This window comes from Rousettus aegyptiacus, unplaced genomic scaffold, assembly GCF_014176215.1.
Source record: "Rousettus aegyptiacus isolate mRouAeg1 unplaced genomic scaffold, mRouAeg1.p scaffold_m13_p_2, whole genome shotgun sequence".
NCBI classification, from domain to species: Eukaryota; Metazoa; Chordata; class Mammalia; order Chiroptera; family Pteropodidae; genus Rousettus; species Rousettus aegyptiacus.
In genome coordinates, this window is record NW_023416295.1 from 34,588,599 (window position 1) to 34,615,377 (window position 26,779).

Below are 26,779 nucleotides of genomic sequence, written 5' to 3' on the forward strand. Positions count from 1 at the left end.
ACACACACAGAACAGCATTCAGAATAACCGAAGAACCAGCCCATCTGATGTCATCTCTTCCTTACCTACTTCAAAATCAGATAAAACAGTAGGTCTGCCCTTCCTTTACAGGGTCAGCTATTGAAGGCCGCTGAACTCTTACATAGTCATAGCTCAGTCGGGTAGAAAAATAATTCTAATTCCAAATGTTAACTTACCTTGAAGAACTTCCATGGGGAGAACAGTCCAGGCATTTTCCAGATAGGAAATATAAATATAGCGAGCCGTATTGCAGGCCAGGCCAATGTACAGAACCCTGAGGAAAGCAAAGGAAAATAAGTTGAAGCCCCCGTATAAGATACAAAACATGCAAATATTACCTATATTTCACCTGCCCAAACCATCCATCATCTAGCAGTGTTCCAAATTTAGGAGTGGGAAAGCAAAAGGACAATTAAATTTAAACATGAACCTAGGAATAAGATTGGTTCTAACATATCTGCCCTCGGCCTTTCAAAATGCCTGTTAATAAAAAAGCGAACATCACCCTTCCTGAAACTTAATTAGTAGCAGAGACAATGCTTTTTTAAGATAGTCTGGGCACACTGCCATCAGTAATGACATTGCTGGCATCCTTCCAGGTGGCTGCAGGGTAAATATGCCTGGGAGTGTAGTCACTTCACTATGATAGGGGAAGGACAGGATAAAAATGAGAACATGCAAATATGAATGCGATCTCGCTTGCAATACCCAAGACACCAAGCAGTTTCAGGAGACTCTCAAGGTCATCGGCAAATATCATCCAATGATGAATAATAAACTTAGGAAATCAAATACTTTTTCCTATTAATTCAACTGATACATGTTTATTATTTTTAAAAAAAAAAAAACATGAAATGATATGTTCATTTTCTCCTTCACAATCACCACTACTAAAATCATAAGTAAAAACAAAATAATCAAAGGCCCAAAGTGGTGCTTTCAAGCATAAGGTTGTGATCTTTCTTATTCTGAACTGGACAGCCTGGTTTGGAAGCAAACAGCAGCTGCTTCTGTAAAAACACAAGCTGATCGTAGGGATTTCTCTTTCTTGGTTGTTTTCCATTTTCTGTTAATTTTCCTAACCTTAACGCTTTTTTTTTGTTTTCTAAAGTCAAGTGGATGAAAACTAGAAGAGAAATAAACCAATATGACAATCATTGGTATTTTTCTAATCTTACGCAACTACATTTTTATATTAAAATCATTCCATAAATATTGTTTCCTTTTTCCAACACTGGATCAAGGGAAGAAAATGTTTTGAGGCATCTGGCTGGTATTAACTACAAATATGGAACAGAAGGATGGGGGAAAAGACCAAAGAAAGGGGGTGGGAATGGGATAGGAAATGGATATTAGAAGGGATTTAGGAGATCCTCAGTACTGAAAAGGTCTGGGTTATCATATTTTGTGGACATTATGTTTTTTTCACTTGTATGTTTTGAGAGAAAAAGTATATGTTTTAATCCTCTTGATAAAAAAATTTGTTGGACAAACTTGCTACAGATACATCAACCAGGGTCCTTCTGCTAGAAAAACAACCCAAAAAAGCCCACGGGAAATTAAAATGCAAAATATAATACATGAACCAAAGGTTACACAAACTTATTTCTCCTTTTTAAGTTATACACTAGCTCTGCTGATGAGTTCAACTTAGCCTAACTCAGGGATCAGCAAACATTTTCTACAAAGGGCCACACAGTAAGTAGTTTAAGCTTTGTAGGTGTCTTACACTACTCAACTCTGCTGTTGTAGCATGAAAGCAAACATAGACAGCATGTAAATGAATGAGCATGGATGGATATGTTCTAATAAAATATGAATTATGAACACTGAAATGTAAATTTCATATAATTTTCACATATCACAAAATAATTATTACTCTCATGATTTGTTTTAACAACTCGAAAGTGTAGAAACCATTCTTAGTTCATGGGCCATACAAAAAAAGGCAGCAGGCCAGATTTGGCCAGTGGGCCGTAGCTTGCGAACCCCTGGTCTAACTCATTAGTTACTTTTAACTTTGGCTGTACATCAGATTTACTCAGGTAACTGTCAAAAACTACAGATGTTGAGGCCCACACTACTCTCAGTGAAGATCTCTAAGGTCAGTACATAGTCACTGTGCTTCTGAAAGTTCTCCAGGTTATTCAGATACTCAGCCAGGATAGATACCTCTGGTCTAGCTCACTCCAAGCAGCTCCCAGGAATACTTTCCTATAATCCCATCATTAAGAAAATTTTGTAATATATCTTCCTTGTGTTCATATCGCTTATTCTGAACCTTTCTTTTAAACCCACCTCTGAATCAGGGTTGCCATGACAACTGTTAATTCAATCTAGCTCACAGTCCAAAGATCCTAGAGTAAAGTAACACAGAGTCCACTGGCCCAGTGTAAGAGGTAGATTATGCTATGCCTTCAAACCTCTAACCATGTGTAATTCAATCACTGGAGTCCAAAACTTCCCCTTTAGGTCTTAAATTGCCATCAATAAGCCAAGTGGCTGTGAGCTTAATACATCCTTCACTTCTTTCCCACATTCTGAGCTCACCATTGATAGTCCTTCAGGACCCAACAGGTGCCTTAGAGGAGAAAAAGAAAAATAAGAAGTACCCAGGACAAGTTACTTCATCTCTCTGAGCCTCAGTTTCCTCATATATCAAGTATGATAATAACACGTATTCTGCAGGTTTGTGATATTTACGAAGCACCCTTTTATTTTCTGACAAAACTTTTATTCCAGAATTCCAAACGAGAGAGGAGCACTAGCATTCCTTTCTCACCAACCATTTTGGGGAAGCCAGTAACTTTAAGAAATCAACAAAGGTAAGATTATGAGCAGAAAGGAAGACAACATTTAGATCTACAAAAAGGGGAAGAAACAGACATATATTTATTGACTAGTCACTGAAAAGTATCTCAGCAACATAAGAATCTTTTTAATATCTGAATGGAATATTTAAACTGCCAATTACTTACTACTCTGGGATGAATTATGTCCCCACCCCACCCCACATCCCCCAAATTCATATGTTTAAGTCTGAAGTCCTCAACAAAATGAGACTGTATTTGGAGATAGGGCCTTTAACCCATTTCCCGTTTGCCCTGAGAACAGTTACTGGTGGCGCCTGCAGCTGCAGCGTTTACCCTGAGATAATTGGCAGACTACAGCCTAACCTTACCCCCAAAGCTTGCCACTAAATATCTCACTTTTAATTATTATTTTCTTATCACTCTAGTATATCGATAGTCTTTGGAAACAAATGACATCATTCTATTTATAGCATTCTGCTTTTAGTAGTGGTATTTCCATTTACGAAATATAGTAATTCTTGATCACATTCCTACACATGATGTTAACATTGTTCTTGAACAGTTGTTAGCCGAAGATTCATCTGATGAATCAAATTTATGTATAAATTTCTATTACATTAGGATTAGAGACAAGCTCCATTTAGAAATAACTCCAAGAACAGTTTTTACATTTTACTTTCACATTGAAAACCAGTCAGATTTGCTTCAGCCTCAAGAATGTGTTTATGTAAAATTAAAGTAATGCTGGCAGTGAGCTGCATTTTTTTCTAATAGAAATAGGCATTTAACCCATTGGGATAAATGGGATAATTATGGTAAAATGATGTTATATGGGTGGGTCCTAATCCAATATAGCTGGTGTCCTGATAAGAAGAAGAGATTAGGACACACACAAGCACACAGGGAAGACCAGGGGAGACCTGGACTAGGACAAGCCAAGGAGGGAGGTCCTCAGAAGTAAACCCTGCTGACACCTTGACTTCGGGCTTTTAGTTTCCAGAACTGAGGAAATAAATTTGTTTTTTGTAAGCCATCAAGTCTGTGGTGCTTTGTTATAGTAGCCCTAGAAAAGAAATATATTCACTCTCATGAAATTAAGGATTTGCTTATAAAATGGAATGATAATACTGTTTTACTAAATCATCTTCCGGACAATCAAATTCTTTATGTTGAATATACAGCACATATTCAGGGTCCTAGAATTTTCCTGGTCACTTTTAGGCCTGGAAATAAAGAAGAATAGTCTGGAAAATGCTTCTTATTGGGATACGGATACCTAGCCGAGCACCTATAAGGAAAAAGCTCAGAAACAACATCCTCTCTTTCCTATTTCACAACGGGAAGTCAGTAAGTATAATAAAAGTAGGCAACAAATAAAAGCAATTTTAGAACAGGTGGTTGGTGTAAGTGAACTTATCTATGAAGAAGAACATAACTGGTAGTGAGCAAATGATTCAGCAGAAAATACCGTACCATGGAAAACCCAAATCACTTGTCAAACGCCTGATTCTGTATTTGAGTAAAATATAACAGTAGGGAAAAAAATGTTTACGAGATTCTAATTTCTTATACAACCACAATTTACAGGATATAATAGGCAGGACAAATTGATTGATTGTAATTTTATAATACAAGTGGTACTTTTTCTTTCAGACAGATGGTATTCAAATATAGATGCAATTGATTGTGAGTCATTCTGCAATTTCTAACAGGGTGTAGGTTAGTAATAATGCTCTACTTTTAACCATCTATAATATGACTGAATGCTCCAAGAATCCCTCTAAACCACAATGAACATAAATTTTGCTCAACAACTATTTATCGAGATATCACTATGAACCATATACTGTACTGGACTCCAGGGGAATAAAAATGAAAAGAATCCTCTTTGTCTTCAAGGAACTTACAGTCTTGTGGGGAGACAGGCGCATAAGCAAATAAGTTAAAACATAACATTCCAAGAGGCATGCACGAAGTGCTGTGGGACTACAGAGGAGGAGCCCTTCGCTATCTCTGGGAATTCAGGGATACCTGGTTAGAATCAACCAGACCAAAAAGGTGTGAAGAACATGACAGGCAGAGGGAACAATGGGAACAAAGGTTAACCATAAAACCCCAAGTGTTTACAGACAGGGAGGGTGTCTGAAAGATATAACAAGCATCAAAGTCAAAGAATTTATGAAAAGATGAGTGAACTATTCCAGTTTCGATTCAATCTGGAAATTATTCTTTATACCAGAGCCAACACAGGGTCTGAGCAGCAAAGAAAGCCCTAAGCAGGATTATTCTACAGTGTTCAGATCTGAGAGACAAAAGAGCAGCACCATGCAGAGAGAACCCAGTCTCGTCCCAATGAGGAATTAACAGCAAACATTTTGCAAAGCCTCTGCTGGAGAAACAAAACAGTTTCTCAAATAAACAAAAACAAAAAACCACACCATGGATAAAAACAAAATACTCTGAAGATTGTTTTTATCCATCAGAGGTGGACTATTTGCAGACAGACTGAAAATTCTCTGCCATCTGTATTACAGGCCCTTACACAAAGGTGCACGGGTTCCAATAGATGCAAGTGTTGCTAAGGGCACCGGTGCCAGATGAAGGTACATGAGCAACAAACTAAGATTCAGAGAGCAACATTCCAAACCAGTTACAGACCACTTAGCCAATTTCCTTGGCTATATCTAGCTAGAGTTTTCACCAGTTCCTAATGAGAAAGATTGGCCATCAACACCAGATACTTGGAGTATAGTATATAGTCTGCCTCATGTATGAATCAGCTTGGGTTTTCTGAATGGTAAACAATGTCTCACTGTTAGGTTAGTTTCTATCATTCCTAGATCATCCTTTTATGGTCTATATAAAGTTGTCATTTAAAAAAATTCCTTCGGATATTGTTACAGATGTCTTTGTAGACCAGGCCGACATCAGCTGCTAATTACAGACAAGATTCTGGTATTTAATATAAGTATCCAATGTAAATAGTGCCAAGCTCTCCAAGAATGAAGCTTTATTTCCAGCATAATCACTGATTCATACTGATGACCTTACTAATCCCGTTCCTATAGTCAGTTGGCGAAGGTAGGAAAATATTTATCCAAACTCTTTAGAGAATAGTTAAATATAAGTTTACGCCTTGAAAGAGTTAAACTTTAGTCTAAAAAATTCTTTTCTCATATCCATCCCCCTCCTCCCAACCAACTTCCATGATGTAATGTTGCCATGAAAGCCCTGCCAGGATTTCTCCGCCTCTCTAGCAGAATAGGGTTTTACTGTAACTGTCTAGAATCTGTTGTCCTCTCTCTCCTTTCTTGTCCTCTAATGGCATTTCCTGCTATCCTGTGTCCCACTGCCAGAGCTGGCTGGTTTGAAAGGATTATAGCTGGCATTCCTTGGAATTACCACCCCACTGAAGTGGCCTGAGCGACCGTTATGCCACAACGTTAGCAAAAGCAGCCAGACAGAAGAGAGAAGACGTGGCCACAGCATCAGTGGCCTGAGTAAGAACTGCCACACCTCATGCTCAGACCAGGTGCTTAGCTAGAAGTGACAGAACTGTTGACATATTTCTCCCTTTCTCCAATACACGACTTCTGGCACTGGTACCTCTAATTGTGAGAGCCCGATCTTTGAAAGGGGTCATTCTTTCCAAGAAACTTTTCCAGATGTCTTTAAGAATAACTGATCCTACCTCCCCCTGCTGTGCTGTTATACTCCAGAGTACCTGTCACAATCTACAACTGTTGCACCCAGAAGATTGTGAGTTCCTGGGAGACAGGGACTGTGTCTTTTTTATCTTTATGCTCAAAAGGAGCTTGTCTTGCTCAAGTACTCAGTGAATCTATAGCAATATAATATAATAATCTTATGTAAACTGATAAAATATGAAGGCAAAAAGCAGCACCGTTCTCTTGAAAATGGTGTTTCTTAATTGGCCGCTGTCATTCTGGATGGTATAATTCTTTATTGAATGGGACCCACCCCTTCATTGCGGGCTGTTTACAATCCCTGACCCGTGCATGTTAAATACATCTCTGAAACAACTAAAAATGCCTCCCCCACTTTTCTAAACACCTCCTGCTGAGAACCACTAGGTGAGTCTCTTAAACAGTGGCTTCCTGGGCATTGTATCATAAAATATCGTGTGTGTGTGTTCATATTCAAGTTATATTAGTACATAACAAATCTAGAAAGAGACGGAAACCAAACCATAATCAATGGTTATCTTAAAATTTGCCCTTCATTGTCTAAAGAGTTTATTTGACTTAAAATTGATCACAGAAAACAAGATTCTACTATAAAACACCTTTCTTTGTAGACTATCTGTCTCTTGTAGACTATGAGGCTCTTCCTGGCCCTCTGTTCTCCAGCCACATGAATGCCACGTGGACCCGCTGGGCTACTATCCACATCCAACCCTGTGACCAGATGTCCTATTCCTCTCTCATATCTCACTCAGCTACTTTACATGTGATCAGAGCATCATATGCCTCTTCTGACAACCCTTATCTCAGCTGTAACCAAATGACAACCCAACCATATGCTCTACCTAGGGTGAGGTCTATTTCATATAATGTTGGCTCAGTTTTTCATCTAGTGCTTGACTTGTAGCAGGCACTCAATAAATATTCAGAGTAGAGGGAAAACACAAAAATTATATAGAACATCATTTAACAAAAAATTCATTGAACACACTCTGTACTAAGTGCCAGGGACATGGTGGTGAATGAGGTTTAAATATAAATGATGCACTTATTATAATTATATACGTATATATTAAGAGACATGATTATACTATAGGAAGAAGTAATGGGCATGTGAAAGAATGAAATGACTTATGAGAGAGTCCTAGAACTAGAATGATTACAAAAATGGATATTCATATTTGGCAACATTTTTGATTACCGTTAATAGGCTATGCTCGAATATAAATATTAAGTCATTTATGGAGATAAGCAATAGTTCAATGAATTGCTAACTATGGTTTATTGGGAAATTTTGAAACACCCATACAATGGATCCTCAACACATGTGCACATGCAGATAACAGAGTTCCTGGCCACCCACAGGCCTATCTCATCAGAAGAGGAAGAGTTAGCACACAAGCCATAAAGCTCAGAATTGGTGGCACTCCCATGCCAACTACAGCATAGCCAAGGAAATCACCAACAGAGATCCTGAAAGCTACTAAGCAGCTATCACCTAGCAGGTATAGTGGTCACTAATCCATTCTTATAGAACAGAGTATAACAACCACATTATATGTCAGATGAGGGAATGGGGGAAAATGTTCATTTAGCTATGTATGTTTTGTGCAGCTTTCAGTACTTCCTTTACTTTTTCTTCAAGAAAAAGCAAAGGTAAAAGTGAAGACTGAGTCTCTGCTGGTCTTCAGTCATTCTTTATTTTATTGCTTTCAAGTCTTTCCACGTGACTGATGAGCTAAGAGTATAATTATGGTAACCGTCAGCCAGGTTACTGTGCTGGTTCCTGGCCATATTTACATCTCTCCATTGTTCTTTTAGTTTATCTGTTTTTTTCTTAGGTTGTATCTATCTCCAGGTAGAAAAATAAGGATGTTTAAAACAAAATACAATCTTGATTAATGGAAACCAACCATTTGGAGAATATAATATGCTGTTTTGTTATAGTTTCTATCTGGGTAAAAGTCAAATGACCAAACATACACCCCCACACCATGATTTTGTTTAAAAATTTTCCATGAGATGGCCTGAGGTATACATAAAATGCAAATTCTATCTATAATTTGCAGACAAGAATCATTGACATTTGGCATAGCAATTCACTTGGAAAAGGCCTCAAGAGTTTTAGTTGACCTATGCTAACTTTGAGGGAACTAAATAAGTTCATCAAAATTCAGGCTGAAAGAATATCATGACCAAACGAAAAGGAGATAATAATCCCGTTGTTTTTGACTTTAGCCAGACCAAAGGAGAAAGTGAGAACAATTAAGAGATCACTGACTCAAAGAAAGAAAGAGGGTGGGGAGGGGGAGGGAGGGAGGGAGACAGAAACAGAGAAAGAGATAGAAAGTCAGACAGAAAGACAGGAAGACAGGAAGACAGACAGAAAGACAGAGACAGACAGACAAGGAAGGAAGGGAGGGAGGAAGGGAGGGAGAAAAGAAAGGAACCAGAATAAAGAGGGTGATAAAAGGTGGAAGTTCGGGATAAGATATTCTGGGGGAAACCCCTTAGGGAATTCGAGAGGCAAAGCTGTAAGAGGACATTCAAATATACGAAGGGTTTTTCTGCTGAAGAGGGAGTAGGCTGTTAGCCCAAAGTCAGACATGTGGGCAGTTCGTACAATAGATATTGTTGTTTTAGCTGCTAAGCAACAAAGGGAATGTAGCCTTCTTTCCTTATAGTTGGACTTGATTATGGGGACATGTAAGCCTGGACCTGCCTGGGATTCCAGCATAGGCCTGGGAATGAAGCCTCCCCAACAGGAGACAGAGGTAGTAGATGGAGAGACTCGGGTTCTGATTGCAGCCTTTGAGACTTGGCTATAGCTACACCTAAGGCCACTTGCTAGACTCTTCAGTTAGACAGTATACTGCCTGTTTTGCTTAAGCCACTCTGGGTAAGGTTTTCTGCCACCTCAAGTGAAAGAGTCTTAAGTGACATAAGATCTTATCGACCTTGTGAGGAAACAAGTTCCATATCACTTAGAAGAGTCAAGCCCAGGCAAAATAACCATCTTCCAAGGATTTGGGTGGAGAGACCTATGTTGGAATGAAGTCAGGCCTATGTGATTGTATTAGTTTGCTAAAGCTACTGTAGCAAATACCACAACTGGGTGGCTTAAGCAATAGAATTAATTTTTTTTTTTTTTTTTTTTTTTACATTTCTGGAGGCTAGAAGTCTGAGATCAAGGTGTCAGCAAAAATGGTTTCTGCTGAGGCCTCTCTCCTTGGAGATCTTCTCCCTGTGTGTTCAGGTGTGTCTGTGTCCCAATCTCTGTATAAGGACACCAGTCATATTAGATTAGGGCCCACCCTAATGACCTCATTTTAACTGAACTACCTCTTTAAAGATCCTAACTCCAAATTCAGTCAACATTCTAAGGTACTGGAGTGGGGGGATTAGAACTTAAATTTATGAATTTTCAGGGGACACAATTCTGCCCACAAAAATGGCCTCCAAGGTTACTTACAACTCCAACCAACACAAAACAAAATTTAGTAAAGAATGCTATTGTTTTACTCAAGAGCCATTTACTCTGTGGCCTGGAAATAAAATATGTGACACCAGCTGCAGTCTTTCTGAGTCTCTAAAGTCAGAGTAAGGTACGCCCTTAGAAGAGGATTGTTAGCATTTCATATAACCCAATCTGACTGTATTTACTCATTTATGTTATCTAGGGGATTGCTATTTACTTTTCCAGTGCTTGATGTAAAGTGAAAGGTTTTGACAAACAGTGCTAATTAATGCATTTTCACAATGGGCAGCACAGTAGGGCAAATGCTATCACTCGGCAGAAGTAGCAGAATACACACTTCAAGCATACTGAAAGTGGACTTTTCCCAGGAATGGTCATAAACGCCTTGGTTATACGATAGAGGTTTTGAAAAGGTCAAATACACCTAGGAGGAAAAATTGCAAAACATTGCTCAAACGTGCAAGCTACCATTAAATAAAATGCAAATATTTCAGCAAGAGTAGCCAAGTTTTTTACAAATTCTGTCTGAACCAGTACATGGAGAAATATCTAAAGTTCAGGGTTCTAACTTCATTCCAGTTAACTGGCTCTGAAGAAAGACAATCTTCTATGTAGATCTCAGCAACTGCTAACATAAATCACATTCCCTATCACGGGCTAGATGGCCTAGATGAGTTTACATGAATGGCGTGGTGCACATTTCTGACTTATTAGAAAACCATTCAGAGTCCGAGTCCTTGGGGTGGTGGACATAGAGGGGGGAGGTCTGATGTGTGGTTTTTCACATATTAAAACCAACCAAAGTGGAAAGTTAGACCATTAGCCAAAACTAAAAGAAACCACAGTAGCAAGTCCAACCCTCTTATTATAGAGAGACAATAAAATAAGAAGTCCAGAGACGTGGAATGGGGCCACAGAGTTGGTTGGTCAGTGGTAGGTCAAGGTCACTGCCCCCTTGCCCTATGGTGCTCTTTTGATAGATAATAACAATATGCTATGTTTTCCTCCAAGGTCCCTACATAAAGTTAAACCTAGATAAGCCCTTGAAGAAACACCTCTGGATTGGACCAGTGCAGACAGAGATTGGCCATGTTAGTATAGTTATGCAACGGCTGTGCAATTAGATTAAGAAAGTCGGATGTCTGTTTGAGTTGGCTTTAGAAGATTGGTAGCAGTTTAAGTTCTGATGAATCTATAGGAGAAATGGGGCAAGAGGAAAGTAGACAAGCAAACGCTACTCAACAGCAGCTCAATAACCTGGATCACAACAGAGAGGTTTACTAAGAGGAAAAATTTTGTTTTATGAAATGAAATGGGCCAAAAGACCATTTCTGATGAGGTAACCCCAGAAACTTCAGGTGTTGATGGCTGAGGCAGAACACAGCCTAAGGCAGGATTCCTGCCCTCACATGCAGGTTGGATGGACTGCATTAAGCAGGCACAGTTTGAAATCAAATAATCAGTAGCTGATTATATGGCTTAGGCTGGATAAAGGCAGAAACTAGGAGAGGGTACCACATACGCACCCCCTAGGATTGAGAGGGGACAGCAACCACAGGCGCGGGCTTTGTTCATTGCCACGCAGGTCTCTAGACCAGCTTGGGAAGTCAAGATGGGCTCACCCAGCCAGGTGACTGAAAGGAGCACTGACCTCTTACATTCCTTAATCCCTGAGGTGGCTCCACAGAACCCACCGTGAAGAGTCCTAACTACTCCAGCAATGCTGGTTTGGGGGTCATCTCCCTCTTTTTCTTGACCTTACTACCTTTCAGACTTAATCCGACGTGATCCCAACTCTCTCACACAATCAGGAACTTCCCCTGGGGCCCCATGAAACCTGGCTACAGATTCTCAGGGCTGCAACCCATGCCCCTAGGGAGTGAACATGGTCTTTCCACCAGTGGAGGACATCTGGCTCTCATCTAGCTACTGTAAAACGAATATAACAAAGCTTAAGTGTTTTTGCAAGGTGGTTGTAACAATAATAATTTTTGCAAAAACTATAACTTGTAAAGCCTACAGTATTATTTCCGTTTGTTTTTACTGGTGATCTATAAATTAGAAATGGAAACAATGGCTTTGTAATTTAACCTAATTCAGAAGCTGCGCATAGGAAGCTGCACATAAAATTGTTCCCTATAAAAGATGCAAGAATCTTCCTGTGGAATGAAATATATTCATTCCAATAAAAACAATCCTATACTCAGGCATGTATATTTAAAAAATAATAATGGATTTGTTTTCTGGTCTGGTCTTGGTTTGTTCTCTTCCTAACTAGATAAGCACAAGGCTTAGAAGCCCCAACTTAGAAGCACTAAACATGTCTCTTCCCAACGGTCCTACTCTGTGATTCTGCTTCCAGAAGTAACATTCATAGTAAACATTCCTTGTTTGAGGAAGACCATTTCCCACAATGGATTTACTAGCTGGAGGAAAAGGAGGGGGGCAGAGGAAGAAGATAGCTGCAAAAAAACCTCATACCATGGGATAGAGCTAATCATGGGGTGGAGCTAATGATTTTACCTACTTGACACTGTTTTCCAAAAGACACCTCCTGCCTTATCCTCTCATCCCAGATCTAGATGTAGAAAACCAGCTTCGATGGGCATCTTTACCATCTCATAAGATTTCCGCACATTCCATACTCCACTAGCCTCTTCCCCTCTCTGGAACCGATACCCCTCCCTGGGTTCCCTTCCCTGGTGAGGAGCACCACCACCCATGTGGTATCCGACTCATAAAATGACTCTTTCCCCTCACTTTTCCTACACTTGCCCAAAAGAACTCTCAATTTGATTTGCTTTACTCTACTCCAACTCCCAATGTCTTAGGTGTCTAAGTTAACATTTCTGTAGCACTCAGACTCTTTTTTTGTTTTATTGTCTCCCACCTGCTACCAGAATGTGAACCACATGCAACAGGGGCCTTGTCTGTCTTGTTCCTAGAAAAGAACCTGGTCATTTAAGAAAGGTTTTTTTAAAGAAATATTGAACGACCAAAATATTTGTGAATTAACTCTCTGTATGATAGTCAACATTGGAAATAATAGTTTTTGCCATTTAAATTCTATGTGAGTTAGTTTAATCACATTACTCTCATCCTAACACTGCTTGAGGACAGCTAATCTAGAGAAATGAGAGTTTCACTGAGGGGTAAAAAGAACAATATGAGAGCAGAGGGATTGCAGAGGAATAGAGATATTACCAGAAGATACAAGAGGGTGCTTGCAACAGTTGAAAAGTTGTCATTTTCATTCAGAGCAGAAAGAGGTTAAGACTAAGGGGTGAGAATAGGTTGCATAAAGGGACAAAATACTTGTCGATCTAACTCTGTGCCGACGGATCTATGAAGCCGATGAGAACACAGGCTTTGGAGTCTGAGTGGCTGGGGCTTGAAGCCTGCCTCCGCTATGTACTTGCTGTGTAACCGCAGGCAACTTCTTTAACCACTCTGAACTTCTCTCGAAAATGGAAATACCAAAGCCTAACTCACAAGGCTGTTAAAAGGGTGAAGTGAGGACTTGGAGGTAAAGCGTTTAGCATAGTGCCCTTGTAAGCACTTTTAAGTAATAAATGTTCAAAATGTAGTATAATTTTATTACTTTTACAATATTATTCTATAGTTAGATTTGTTTTAAGATGGAAATTTTTTAGTTTTTAATTTTTCGTTAATCCTCTAGATTCTATGGCTATTCTAAAATTTTGAAGTTGCTCAAAAAAAAAAAAAAAAACCCTTCATCTGGACTGGTGGAAAACACTAAATCAACAAAGACAGTGCATGAATCAACAGTTAATGACTCAAGAAAAAAGAACAACTCATGATTTCTCTGAAACTCAGAGAATGAAGTACAACAGGGCCTTTCTAAAGGAGGGCAAGGTAAATAATGATAAATTCTCCACTTGTGATTGTTTTAAAAAAACATAAAAACAGAAATCTGTTCACGTCACTCCTTGCTCAAACTCATGAGTGGCTTCCCACTTTTCTTACAATAACATCCTGTCTCTCTTAGCCAATCCTCAAGGGCCCTCAGGATCCCTGGCCATCTCACTGGCTCGCTATTATTCCTCGTTCTCTCCTCAGGCCATTCACAGCTGCATTTTCTCTGTCCCCTAAATCTTCCCTGGGTAGCTTCTATTCAGATCTCTGCTCAAATGTCAGTTCCTCAGAGAAATCCTCCACACCTACTCACACTAAAACAGTAGCTCCTCCTCAGTCACTCTAGGACCCTCATCATGCATTATTTTTGCCATATATCACTCATCATTGTCAAAAATAAAATGTTAACTGCTTACTGTCTATCCCAGTAGAATGTTAGCGCCTTTCCCTACCTTACAATGCATTCCATACATTCCCAGGGTCCAGAAAAAGTGCCTGTTGCCTAGTAGTGCTTAATAAATATGTGTTGAAGGATAACAACAGTAACAATATGGCCTACCGTTTATAGTTGAGCATTCACTATGTGCTATGCTTAATCTCATTAACCTTAATAAAATAACAGTACTATAAAGTTCGGTACAATTATCACCCCCATTTTACAAATGAGGAACATGAGGCTTAAGTTAAATTGCTGACATATCCAAGGTCAGATCCAGTGAGATTTGAATCTAGGTCAAGTGCACGCACGTGCATGCGCACGCATGCACACACACACACAGTTTATAGGTAAACTGGCAAACAGAAGAATAAAGGAAATGGGATAGTGACCTGATTACCCAACGCTCCTGCCAGGGCTTTGGAAGATGATTGGATTCAAGGCTGTATCCATTTGCTCTCTTCTCTTTCTCATTCTCCTGAATGAAAAGGAATGCCTGGCCAACATCCCACAATTACAACCAAAGACCGTCGCCAGCACTCCATCACTGAGGATTCTTCATCCTACTCGGCAGTCAATCACAACACTCAGGAGCATGGTTCGACGATACAGGACCTAGACAAATGTGACCTAACATGGATTCTTTCTGATAATGTCTGAGCCTCAATCTATTTGTTATCTTTTTAGCTTTAATCTACATGTTATCTTTTTAAAGGAAATAAAAAGTTAAGTTACTATTTGTCTGTTTATGGATTACTATTCAAAGATGTTTTCAGCAGAGAAAAGGCAAAGAAAAGATTTTTAATACTTCAGAAACAAGAATGGAGTGTTATTCTTGTTTCCAGTTGGATTGGCTTTAGAGAGGTATGCCATGAAGTTAGCTTCTAGGAAAAGTTCTTTTCTTATCCACTCTAAAACATATCCTACAAAATTATATAATTGCAATCTACCAAATATTTCCATGAGTAAATATAATTAGCCAGATTACTCAGGTTTTTGAGTTATGCAAAAAAAGGTAGTAAATTGACTCTGTATGACTTAAGATAATTAAACAGCGGTACAAACACCCATACTTGGACTCACTGCCAATAATAAACTTTATAATCTTTAGGCCAATACTTGGCTTTTTTGGTATCTTGATTTCTTTTCATATAGAAAATCATACTTACTACCCAAATCAGGATTGTTGTGTATAGTTTGATATTAATTCCTAATAAGATACTATAAATTTTCAACTGATCTCATTTTAAATAGAGGGAAATAAGATGTGAGGCCATGATAACCATATAGATTTTAATCATTTATATTTATGCTACTTATATGGGCAATGTCACATTAGGGGCACAGAATTTCAATGTTTACCTGATATATTTGAATCCAATATGTCTCTTTAAAACATATACAACTGCACACACACACACACACACACACACACACACAATTTGGTTCTTCTATAGGAGGATAATTATATTGCTTTACTGTAAGTGGACTTAAGCTCAAGCTATATTCCAATAGAAAATACTAAAAAAAAAAATGTAGATAATACATATCTAGCATTGAGAGTAGAAAATTTTGAATATTTTGCCATATGTACTTAAAGAAATTAAATATTACAGATAAAGTACAGGTTCTCCTTGTCCCCTTTGTTCCCTGTCCCAGTACCCTTCTTTATACATCCTGTCTAGAAAGCTAGGGCTAATATGAATTTGGAATGTACTTTTCCTCCCCAAATTTAAATGTCTTTCTATACATGTATTCATAAAAATGCATGTATCTATAAAAATATGTATAACTCTTGAAATGCATTAAAATTCACATAAATGTACCAAACTATGTATCATTCTGAAACTTGTTCTTCCCATTCAACATCTTATTTTTGAGAGTTTTCCATGTTGACATATTAATCTAGTCCATTCCTTCTAGCTTCTGCATAATAGTCTAGCCCATGATTATACCATATTGAACATATCCATATCCCAATGGATGGATGTTTAGACTATTTCTTTTTTTCACTATAAAACAAGTAAACAAGTAGTCACTCTTGTATACGTCCTCTGCATGTGTATAAGAGTGTCTCCAGGTACATGCCTCATAATGCAATTTTTCAGGCCTCAGGAAATGCCCAGCATGAGCATTCCCATGGGCTGCTGCCTGGTCTTCACAGCGGCTATTCAGGTAACGAATTAGTGTGAGCTGTCTTTTATCTGGTGCATACCTCAAAGACCACCACCTCAGCCTGTGAGATGGCAAGGAGGGCAGACCACAACCACAAAAGCTACAGCTCACACGGAGTTATTCTTGCTTTAATTCAGTGAATGCCTCAGGCAACCCAGCCACTGAAGGTGGCAGAGAAAACAAACCAAATATGACACCAATAACTAAAATCCGCAGATTCACTTACACTACCTTGCAACGATGGCCTTTTGTTCTGAACTATGAATAACTCAATTATCAGTAATGCTGTTATTAACAAGTCAGCCTAATAGCTATGACATAATATGGTAATATATTTCTTTGCAAAGATGTTCTTTTCAAGGGACTATAAAAACCAAATTATACCCTTTCAGCTCTTGATCATAAATTCTTCTACTTTTGAGACTCTACAGCTCATAGTCCTTGCTGAAATGGAGTGATACAGAACACAGAAAGAAGAAACTTGCAGTCTTAGAGAAATAAATATATTTAAATCGTATTTCAGGAATGTATGTTATTTGAGGAAAAACACATGTTTGTATTCAAGTGATCCTCCTTATAACATTTCTTCATAATACCATGTGTAATACTGCTTTGGAGATAACTAAATATGTGAAACTAGCTCCAGCATCTTAATATTCTGTTAAGTATTTGGGGGAATATTCATTCATTCAACCAATATTTCCTAAGTGCTTACTTTGTGACTCACACTGTCTACAGATGACAAAACCAGAGTTATGTAACTTGTCCAAGGCCACACATTCAGGCAATCTGACTCTAGGCCCATGTGTGCAACCACTGTGTACCACTGGCTTCTATGAATAAGGACAGGAAGAAACCTTCCCCTAAGGAGAGCAGCTATTTCTCTCTGCACTTTTCCTTCTTTCCATCTCTGTTCCTTATACTCCCTATGCCTTTATTTTTTTTTTTCTCTCCCTTGATTATGTCTTTGGTCTACTTACAAACACTCACAGAAGGTGCCTGGCTCAGGCGATGGCACTGGAGGGGTGCTCAAAGTCAATTGCTCTTCAAGCAAGATGTGGACAGAGGTTACAGTAAATACCATACAATACAATTCCTCATAACACAAAATATTCTCAAGTATGAGGGTACTTACTCTAAGCAATAAAACATAGAACATTTCAATAAGATCAGGAACTTGGAATAAAATCTTGGAAACACCCATAACTGATCTTCCTCAGCCCACTTCTCTTCTTCTATGACAATATGTGCTTGCTGATCGTATCCATGTTCCTGGTTTTACCTGTCCCAGATCTGTCTCCCCAGTACTAGCCTCTCCATTAAGTTTCAGGCTTATAACAGTCAACTGTGCTAGACATTCCCATCTAAACATTCTAACTTCAAACTAAATGAACCCGACACTGAATTCAGATGGCTCTCCCAATTATGTATCTCCTTTCTGAATTTTCTCTTGGATTTAGTGGAACCATCATACCCGAGCTGGAAATGTGGAGGTCTCTATCTCACTTCATATATCCAAACCATTCTATCAATGTTATCTTCTAAATCCATCCTTTCCCTCAATTTTGTTGCTTACTACTGCAGATAAGGCCTGTATCACCTTGCACTTGAACTATTTTAAGAACTTCCTCAGCAGGCTCTTTACTTCAAAGTTGCCTAGTGCGTTGCAAATAAATGAAAATACATGGCCCGCCCCCTGCAATAAACCTTGCTATAGTTCCCTACTGTCCTCAGAACAAAGTATGGGTTCCTCATTCTAGCACCTGTATAGCCTTCAATCTCCCGACTTTTCTAGCCCCTATCCTTTTAGTAATCATCTCTGTATCCTATTAATTTGGAATTCTCTAGGGCTAAGTAACTGTTCAACTAAATCGAAAAAATATGCAGGGTTTTGATTTTTAAATAACAGAGTAATACTTGCTCCTTTAGAGCATATATAACATAATTTCAAATTTACTATGAAAAGTAAATCTTTAAAAATATTTTTACTGCAGTCTAAGTTGTTTGTAAAGAAGAAATAATACTCTCTTAAGAAATGAGAAGGAAAAATAGTTGTTAAGGTCCACCATCTTATTGTCTTTCAATGGAGAGTTGAGTTATTCTATTTCCATTCTGTTCCTTCGCTGTTAAGGATTGTGTATGAGTCAGGATCTAACCAGGGAAACCGCCAACCATCTGTCTTAATTCAGGGACTTGGTTAGATAGGTGACAGAATTGCTGAGAACCCAGAGTATGGTGAGAGAACCGCAGGCAGCCTCTACAAGGTCTAGGTTACCAGGATGAAGGGAGAGGGCCATGTTACCAGAGCTCACGGTCACCCACGGTGGCTGGACTGAGAATCTGGGGAGCAAGGCAGAGTACCAGAGTGGAGAGAACTACATAGAGTGCTGAAAGGGCTTCCCGTTGATTCTTCAGCTGAGTACTGATCTACACATGCATGTGAGGAACCTACCCAGGGCCCGGGAAAGAACCACCTGAAAGGATTCGAGAAAAAAACTGTCCAAAGCTCACACAGAACACTCCATGAACTAGGATTTCCTCCTCACTCTAATCCTCCACCTGTGCCTCCCCCAACTTATGGTTGTCAACCTTGGCTGCACACTGGAATCAATTGCAGACCTTTAAAAAGTATGGATGTCTGGGCACACTCCTAGAGAGTCCAATGTAACTGGTCTGGGTACAACCTGAGCATTAGGAGTTTTGAAAGCTCTGCTGGTGAGTCTAATGGTGGAGCAACATTGCATGAACTGATGCCAGACCGGGTCCTGGGAAAAGCAGCCTGTGAAAATCAGCACCCTGCCATCTACAGTGAGGAGAGGATCTGAAGCCAGTGGATCCAGGATCTGCAAACATGGCACAAAGAGGTGGGCAGAAATTAGGGAGGGAGAAGGAAGGAAGGAAGGAAGGAAGGAAGGAAGGAAGGAAGGAAGGAAGGAAGGAAGGAAGGAAGGAAGGAAGGAAGGAAGGAACGAACCAGCTCAAATTCAGCTTTCTCTGTGCAGCCTTCCCTGGTCACCCCAGCTGTCAAGTTTCCTCCTTCTTATAATACTAATTGCTACTCCTCCAATGACAAAACGTTTACCCCTTACAACCTCCCACGTGTCCTCAGCTGGTAGCCCAGCATCCTGCAGTCTGTTCTGGGTCTTCCTGCAGTGCCCCCTCAAGAAAGCCTATTAGACGGCATGTTTCCTCCTTTCCCAAACTGATTGGCTAGCTTATTTCCATACTTAGCTACTATTAAATAGTAATTAATGGTCAATACATTACCCCTGACAGATAACATCTGTGTGGCAAAACTGACCTTGAGTGTAAGAATTTCTGGGCAAAGGCAGAGTTGATTGAGTAGATTTTTGTGTTCCTTAAAATGTAACTAAATTTAAATCAAATAACATAGGTGATGGCCTAATAATAGGCCATCATGAATGAAGAGCAAATTTACAAATGATTAATTGCAATATATTTAGATCACAGCTCTACTCATGGTTGTTGAAACATTCAGCTAGGTGAATATACCCTTAAGATACATTTATCTTTCTAGTTAAAGAAGTCTAGTTTTCATCTTTATAAAATTAGCCTAGAACTATACTTACTATAAATTTCAAAGTCTTGTGATTTCAAATCAAAAGAAATTTATCTTTTTTTAGTGGAAATATTAAACATTATCCTGTTCCCCTGAGAAAGCTACTTCCCAGACAAGGACAAAATCCAAGGTCAAAATCAGAAATCATTTACTCTGTACGAGTGCAGTGCGTGCGTGCATGCGTGCATGCGTGTGTGCGTGCATGTGCATGCATGTGTGTGTGTGTGTGTGTGTGTGTGTGTGTGTGTGTGTTAAGACAGATAGATAGGTTATTCCCTGAAAAACTGGGCCCAAACTGTGCTGTTAAAATACTAAGTGGATCAAAACCAGACATAATGTTTAAAAATTACTTTCTGGTATGAATTTTTCTTCATTATGAATCTCTATAAAGAATTTGTGGAAATCTACTTTTGACTACATTAGGATATTTACAATTTTTACGGTGGTGCTGACTCTTAAAAACAAACTCCCAATGTGACAGTCACCGAAAATTGAAAAAAACATACATGCATATGTAAAAGCCACAGAAAGATCCCTCCTTATGATCCTAAAAGGAAAACGAAGATTATGAATTCACAGAAAGATAATTTCTCTTCATCAACTACTTAATGTGTGACATTTTTCCAATGAAAAGTTTAAACTGTCACCACTACATTTTCAAACCCCCAAATCTCAACCACTACTCTGACTGGGCTCCAAAAATTCTTACCCCCAAAAAACATTCATTCTACCTGAATATGTGGGAATCATCTCATTACAGCTATCAGAATCCTTTTAAAATAGTTAGGACAATATATTTTAATGGCCAGAATAAAAATCCAAAAGCAGTAAATTATCACAAATTGATAGAATTCTAGTAGGCTCTTGGGAGCAACAATATGACCACAGAACCTTCTTCTTCTATCTCATCATTAAATAAGAAAAGGAAGATAAAACCAGAAAATTAAGGTTAAGTGAGCCATAGGTTTTTAAGCAATAAGTAACTGATAATGCTTAGGAAAGAAAAATGCAAGTGTAAGCTCATGTAAGTACCAAAATTAGTAGTAAACCTGCTAGGATTTTATCATGAAAATATATACCTCACATAAAAGGCAAAGACAGAAAAGAAACTTCTTTTAGCATGTGAAAACCTAACAACTACTTTGGAAATTGAACCTATACAGATACTCTGTCCTGAGTCAATATTCGATTCATGCTATTAACTGATTAAATAATGACATGTAGGAATTCTTCTCTCTAGTAAGACCTAACTGGGTACCTCTCTGGAAATAAAGGACTGTGATTTTAATTGCTTAGGTGAGATCCTGTGCATTTACCCAAGCTGAAGAGAAGTGTCTAATTCATGTTGGTCAATCCACAGGGCTCAGAGAGTGTAAACATGACCTGGGTAAGGTTAAAGGATATTCCAAGTCCTTAATATTATAAAACTCTTTTTTGGACTGGTCCCACTGAGTGTGCCTTTGGGACTCTGTGGGTCTGGGGACCATCCACAGAGTGCCCGACTTTGTTAAGTGACAACAAAAGGGTCAAAGATTTGAGAAACAGAAGGAATAGGGTACAGCCTCCCAAAGCAAAACCAAATTGAACAAGAAAAAATATTCGCAATTGTTTGAGGAAACGAATGATTCTAGGTTGAAACTTTAAATTAGAAAAGATTTTCTTCAGTTAGTAAAGGGGAAATTAAAAGATCAATGTTTCTAAAGTCTTGTCAGTGTCTATTTCTCCTTCGTAATTTCTCATAGAAACAGCAAAATTAAAGATTACCACATATACACAATCATACAGGTTCTTTTTTTTTAGTTATGGCAAATTCCAACTTTAGGGACATGCCATATTTTTCTATGAGCCAAGAATGCTTAAATGTAGCCAGCTCTTTATTGTACAACCAACGACAAAGCAGAAAGACTTATAAAGAGCAAGGAACTGTCCGATGAACTGCAGACAAATATTAATGGTGAGAAACATTAGGCATTTAGATTTTCTGACGAAAAGGATTACATGGAAAATTTTAGGCAGAAGGAAGATTTTTAAATGTCCCATGTCTTCATGGCAGATAAAAATGCAGAAACTCATATAATAATCAGCAAAATATATATATAAGAAAATTCTTCCTTGTAATATGGATTAGGGATTATGGTGGGTCACATCACAGCCTTATTAAATATAATGGACATCTTCATACACCATATATTTAAGGTTTATCTGTGTCAGCAAGTGGCTGCAAATAACTGAAGGCTGGAAAAACATAATCCTCTTTATATACATAAGCCTACTTTCACAAAAGCCTAAGATGGGTGGACCCTTCAAGGTCCATGGATAATACAAATACAGTTCACTGAACTAGTGCTCCTAGACCTCAGAACATTTACTGCAAGAGTCTCTTAGCATACAGAGAGGAAGCAGCATATTTCATTTGTTTTAGATAATCCAACTATGTTTACTACTTCCTTCCTTTTGTTCCTATTTTAGAAAGAGCAATAGAAAGCCCCAGTCTCACCCAACTATACCCCCAAAACGAATTACAATATCCATAAATGTGATCAAAGATGCTGTAAACTATGAAAAGATAAGGTTCAATTGCTACGGGGCAGATGTAGTAAGTATGTTCTTACCTGATATGGCCAATCAATTCAATAAGCTTGTGACTAAAAAAATAAGCTGTCAGCTCAGACACATGACTCAGGACTGAACACACCCCAAAGAGGGTTGTCGTTCCATTCAGGTCCTCCAAATGCCAGTAGAGAAACGTGAACACGAAGCCATACCCAAAACCCATAAACCAAGCCACGAACAACACTGAGCCATACTGCACACTGCAAAGCAGTCTGATTAAGTCCCAAAAGTTGAAGGCCTGCGAGTGGCTTGCCGTGGTCGGTGTCTCCTCAGAGGACTCTGTGGAGCTGTTCCTCTCCACCTGAGGGATCTCCACCTCTTTCCCTTTATTTTCGTTACTTTTGAAGTGGTTGTAGCGGAACCGGAACTGAGTAGCAACAATCAAGGCCATGGTCATGAGAACTCCAAAGACGATGAAGACAATCTGGTAGTTCCGGTACTCAGGGGGCTTGCACCCCTTTCCATCAATGAGCACTTCTATGTGGGTGTAGTCAATCCCGATGCCCACGGACAGCATCGCCAGGCCCCAGCCCAGGGAGCCCCACATGCGCTGCAATCCATAGCGGTCTCTGTGTTTTCCCAGATACTGGAGTGTTACTGTGTCCACAATGGTGACCGAAGAGGCACTGAAAAATTCTCCTATTATGACAACTACCAAAATCACCAAGAATATAGCTTCTACTTCTTGTTGATCGTAAACAAGAGTGACTTGGTCAGAAGGTAAAGATTTGGTGGTAGTGACAATAATAGTGGTTCTCTCCCTGGTTACATTTCCTGGGGGGGCCGGAGTTGCTGTGCTTGGGTTCAAGGTCAAGTCCATTATATGGTCTGTAATTTCATCTGTCTGAGGCTGCAGAGTGGGCACACTGGTCTTGTCTGGAGCTGCTGAAAAGATGACAGTTTCTGTGATATTGGGCCCTGTTTCCAACATCACTGGCCCACTAGAAAGAAAGTTTCTTTTTTCACGCATTCTTGGTGATGCAGTAATGGAAGAGATAATAGAAGAATTTGTTGGCAGGATGGTCAGCAGGTGACTTGAATTGGTGGGGTGAGCTGTTGGGGGAATCTTTGGTACACATCTCAAGGTAGCAGGTTTGACAAATCCGATGCCCAGGTTGAATAAAACCCAACACAAAAGAGAAAAGAGGAGGACAATTTTGCCTTTTCTAAAGCGATCTGCAACTACACCCCAAAATGGAGCACTGCAGAATTCAATGAAGTATCGAATACCTACTAGCAATCCACTCTGGCTTGGTGACATTCCCAGCTGTTTATAATACACAGGCAAAAGTGGGTAAAGAGAGCCATATGCAGAGTAAAAGAAGAAATAAAAGACCTTGGAAATTAGAAGATCGTTATTTATTTTAACACAATGTTTTTCTATCCAGTCTATGTCCTCCTCAGGAATAGCAGCTGTTTCTGTGGAGGAGGGTGTTTCATTTGAAGGTGGTTCTGGTTCCCTGGAAACACCATTAAAGGGATCAGCAAGCACATATTTTCTCTTCTGTTCCTCTTCATCATCAGTTAAGATGGCAACTTTATCATCTGTCGCCATGGCTTATCACCACCATCAGAAAGTTTGACCTTCAAAATTTAACTGTTGATCTGTAAAGTAAAATTTAAAAGATGGCTTAGTAATGAAATTGACAATGCTGAAACATAGAGCTTCATCTTTCCAGAAACTTAAAATAATAATTGTGAGAAAGAATTCTCACCATTTATCACTTGCATACATTCAATGCTGATTTTAAAAAACAGCTGTAAAAAAATCAAATATTCTTTGTGGCCACTAATTATATCTTGCAATGGGAGGTTTACAGCTCAGGTTCATTCTCAATCTTTTCACTGATTCCTACAGAAAATGTACAAATGATAGTGATTATGTCTAAACCAAATACAGGGAATTGAAAATAGTGTTTATAGTTCCTTGGCTTTATTGTTCAAACAAATCCACTGCCCTATGAAGTCTAGAATTTTTAGAAAATAAAGGTAGCTAGAACCATTTGGTTTCTAGAGAAAAACAGAAAAAAGTTCTTAATCATAACCACAAGTTCAAGGAGAGCCAGGGAGCAGACTGCACATCTGCAACAGGGCTTGGCCACTATGACCATGATAAGGACATTTCCGGTACAGAAATAGCCTTAGTGCTGCTTGTGTCACATGTATTTCTCCAGATGTGCTTTTACGGACTGCAGCTTAAGAAAAATGTCAGAAAAAAAAAAAAAACAGCAGATAACATTTGTTGAACACTTACTCTACGCCAGGCAACATTCCAAGATCTTCAAATGTATTAATTCATATTCATTGTAATATCTCTATTACCTTCTCCATTTTACAGATGAGAAAAATAAAGCATGGTGAGCTTAAATAACTCGTAATTGGCAGTCAAATACCACAGGAAAAATATTGTGGCCCCAGTCCTACCCCATCAGCAAAGGTCAAGTGGAGAGCCTAGATTTCTACCTTCACTAGGCTATACTGGGCCACCCCAATCCCTAAGCTGAGGTGGTGTCATTGAAGGCCTAAGGAACTAGGACTTTCATCCCTGCTAGGTGGTAATGAGTCCAAGTCCCCACAACAGGGTCAGTGGAGGCCACATGGGAAGCTTGCACTTCCACCCCCACCTGTCAATAACAAGGCACCCCTCTCTTTCCCCACTGGGGTGGTATCAGAGGATGCCTACTGGAGAGTCAGGACTTTCACCACCACCCAGCAATAACAAGGTCACTCCCACTGTGGTGTCAATGGAGGCCACGAGACACTCCTACCCCGACCAGCCAGAGGTATCAGTAGAGGCCTAATATTGAGCCGGAACACCCATCTCCTTCATAACAGGAAGCCATTCACCCTCAGGTGTCAACAGAAGCTGAGTGGGGAACCCGGACTTCTACCTTCACCTGGCAGCAATGAGATAGCATCTCCTTTGCTAGAGCAGTATCAGAAAAATCCAGCTAAAACAGAAGGTTTAATAGATCCAAAGTTTCATAACATGATACTCAAAATTTTTAGGTTTCAATAAAAAAGAATGCATCATTCCAAGAACGAAGAAGACCTCAAACTAAATGAAGAAAGATATTAATTAGATATCAACATCAAGATGACAGGAATGTTAGAATAACCTAATAATGATTTTAAAACAGCCAGCTTTTAAAAATGCTTCAACGAGCAAAGGTAAACATGCTTAAAACAAATGAAAAATAGAAAGCTGAAGCACAGAAAAAGTCTGAGCAAAGAAATATATAAAGAAAAACAAAATAGTAATTTTAGAACTGGAAAATACAATAACCAAAATATAACAAACTCACTAGCAGAATGGAGGAGACACAAGGAAGAATCATGAACTAAAAGACAGAACAATAGAAATTACAGTCTAAACAACAGTGAGAAAATGGACCGAAAAAAAATTAACAGAGCCTCAAGGACCTGTGGGACTATAACAAAAGATTGGATATTCATGTCATCGGAATCCTGGAAGGAGTCCTCAAAGAAATAAAGACTGAAGACTTCTCAAACTTGCAAAAGAGATAAACCTACAGATTCCAGAAGCTAAATAAACTCCAAACAAGAGAAACCCATACCAAGACACATCATAGTCAAACTCTGAAAACCAAAGAGAAAGAAGAAATCTCGAAAGCAGTGAGAAAGGAATCATAACTTAGCAAAAGAGGGAAAACAACTGCAGAGTTCTTTTCAGAAACCATGGACACCAGAAGGAAGGGACACAGTATTTTTAAGCGCTGAAAGAAAAGAATTGTCATAATGGCCATGTGTAGAGCCAGATAGGTGCTAGAGCATTGGGGGTGGGGTGGAGGGGGGGATCACTTCATAAACTATATAAATGTCTAACCCTTTGCACTGTATACCTGAAACTAATATAAAATTTAAAAAAATAATTGTTAACTCAAAATCCTGTATTCAGATAAAAGTCTAAAACCAGAAAACTATAGAACAATATCCCTTATATAGCCTCAAAAATTATTAACAAAATATTAGAAAAGAAAATTTAGGAATATATAAAAATATTTGCATTCTATGAGCAAGTGGGGTCTGTTCCAAGGATGCAATGCTGGAGCATTATTTGAA

At 38.9% G+C, this 26,779-nt stretch overlaps 1 protein-coding gene across 2 annotated transcripts in view; it reads right to left on the reverse strand.

Annotated features, from left to right (window-relative positions):
• MFSD6 (major facilitator superfamily domain containing 6) overlaps positions 1-26,779 on the reverse strand; it is a 57,412-nt gene that overhangs the window by 17,239 nt on the left and 13,394 nt on the right. For both annotated transcript variants that reach the window (XM_016161508.2, XM_016161520.2), the window contains exons 2-3: positions 22,696-24,301; positions 198-295 (exon numbers count right to left, since the gene is read on the reverse strand). In XM_016161508.2, the coding sequence (XP_016016994.2) occupies positions 198-295; positions 22,696-24,251 (1,654 nt within the window). In that variant the 5' untranslated portion in view covers positions 24,252-24,301. The remainder of the gene's footprint in view (positions 1-197; positions 296-22,695; positions 24,302-26,779) is intronic.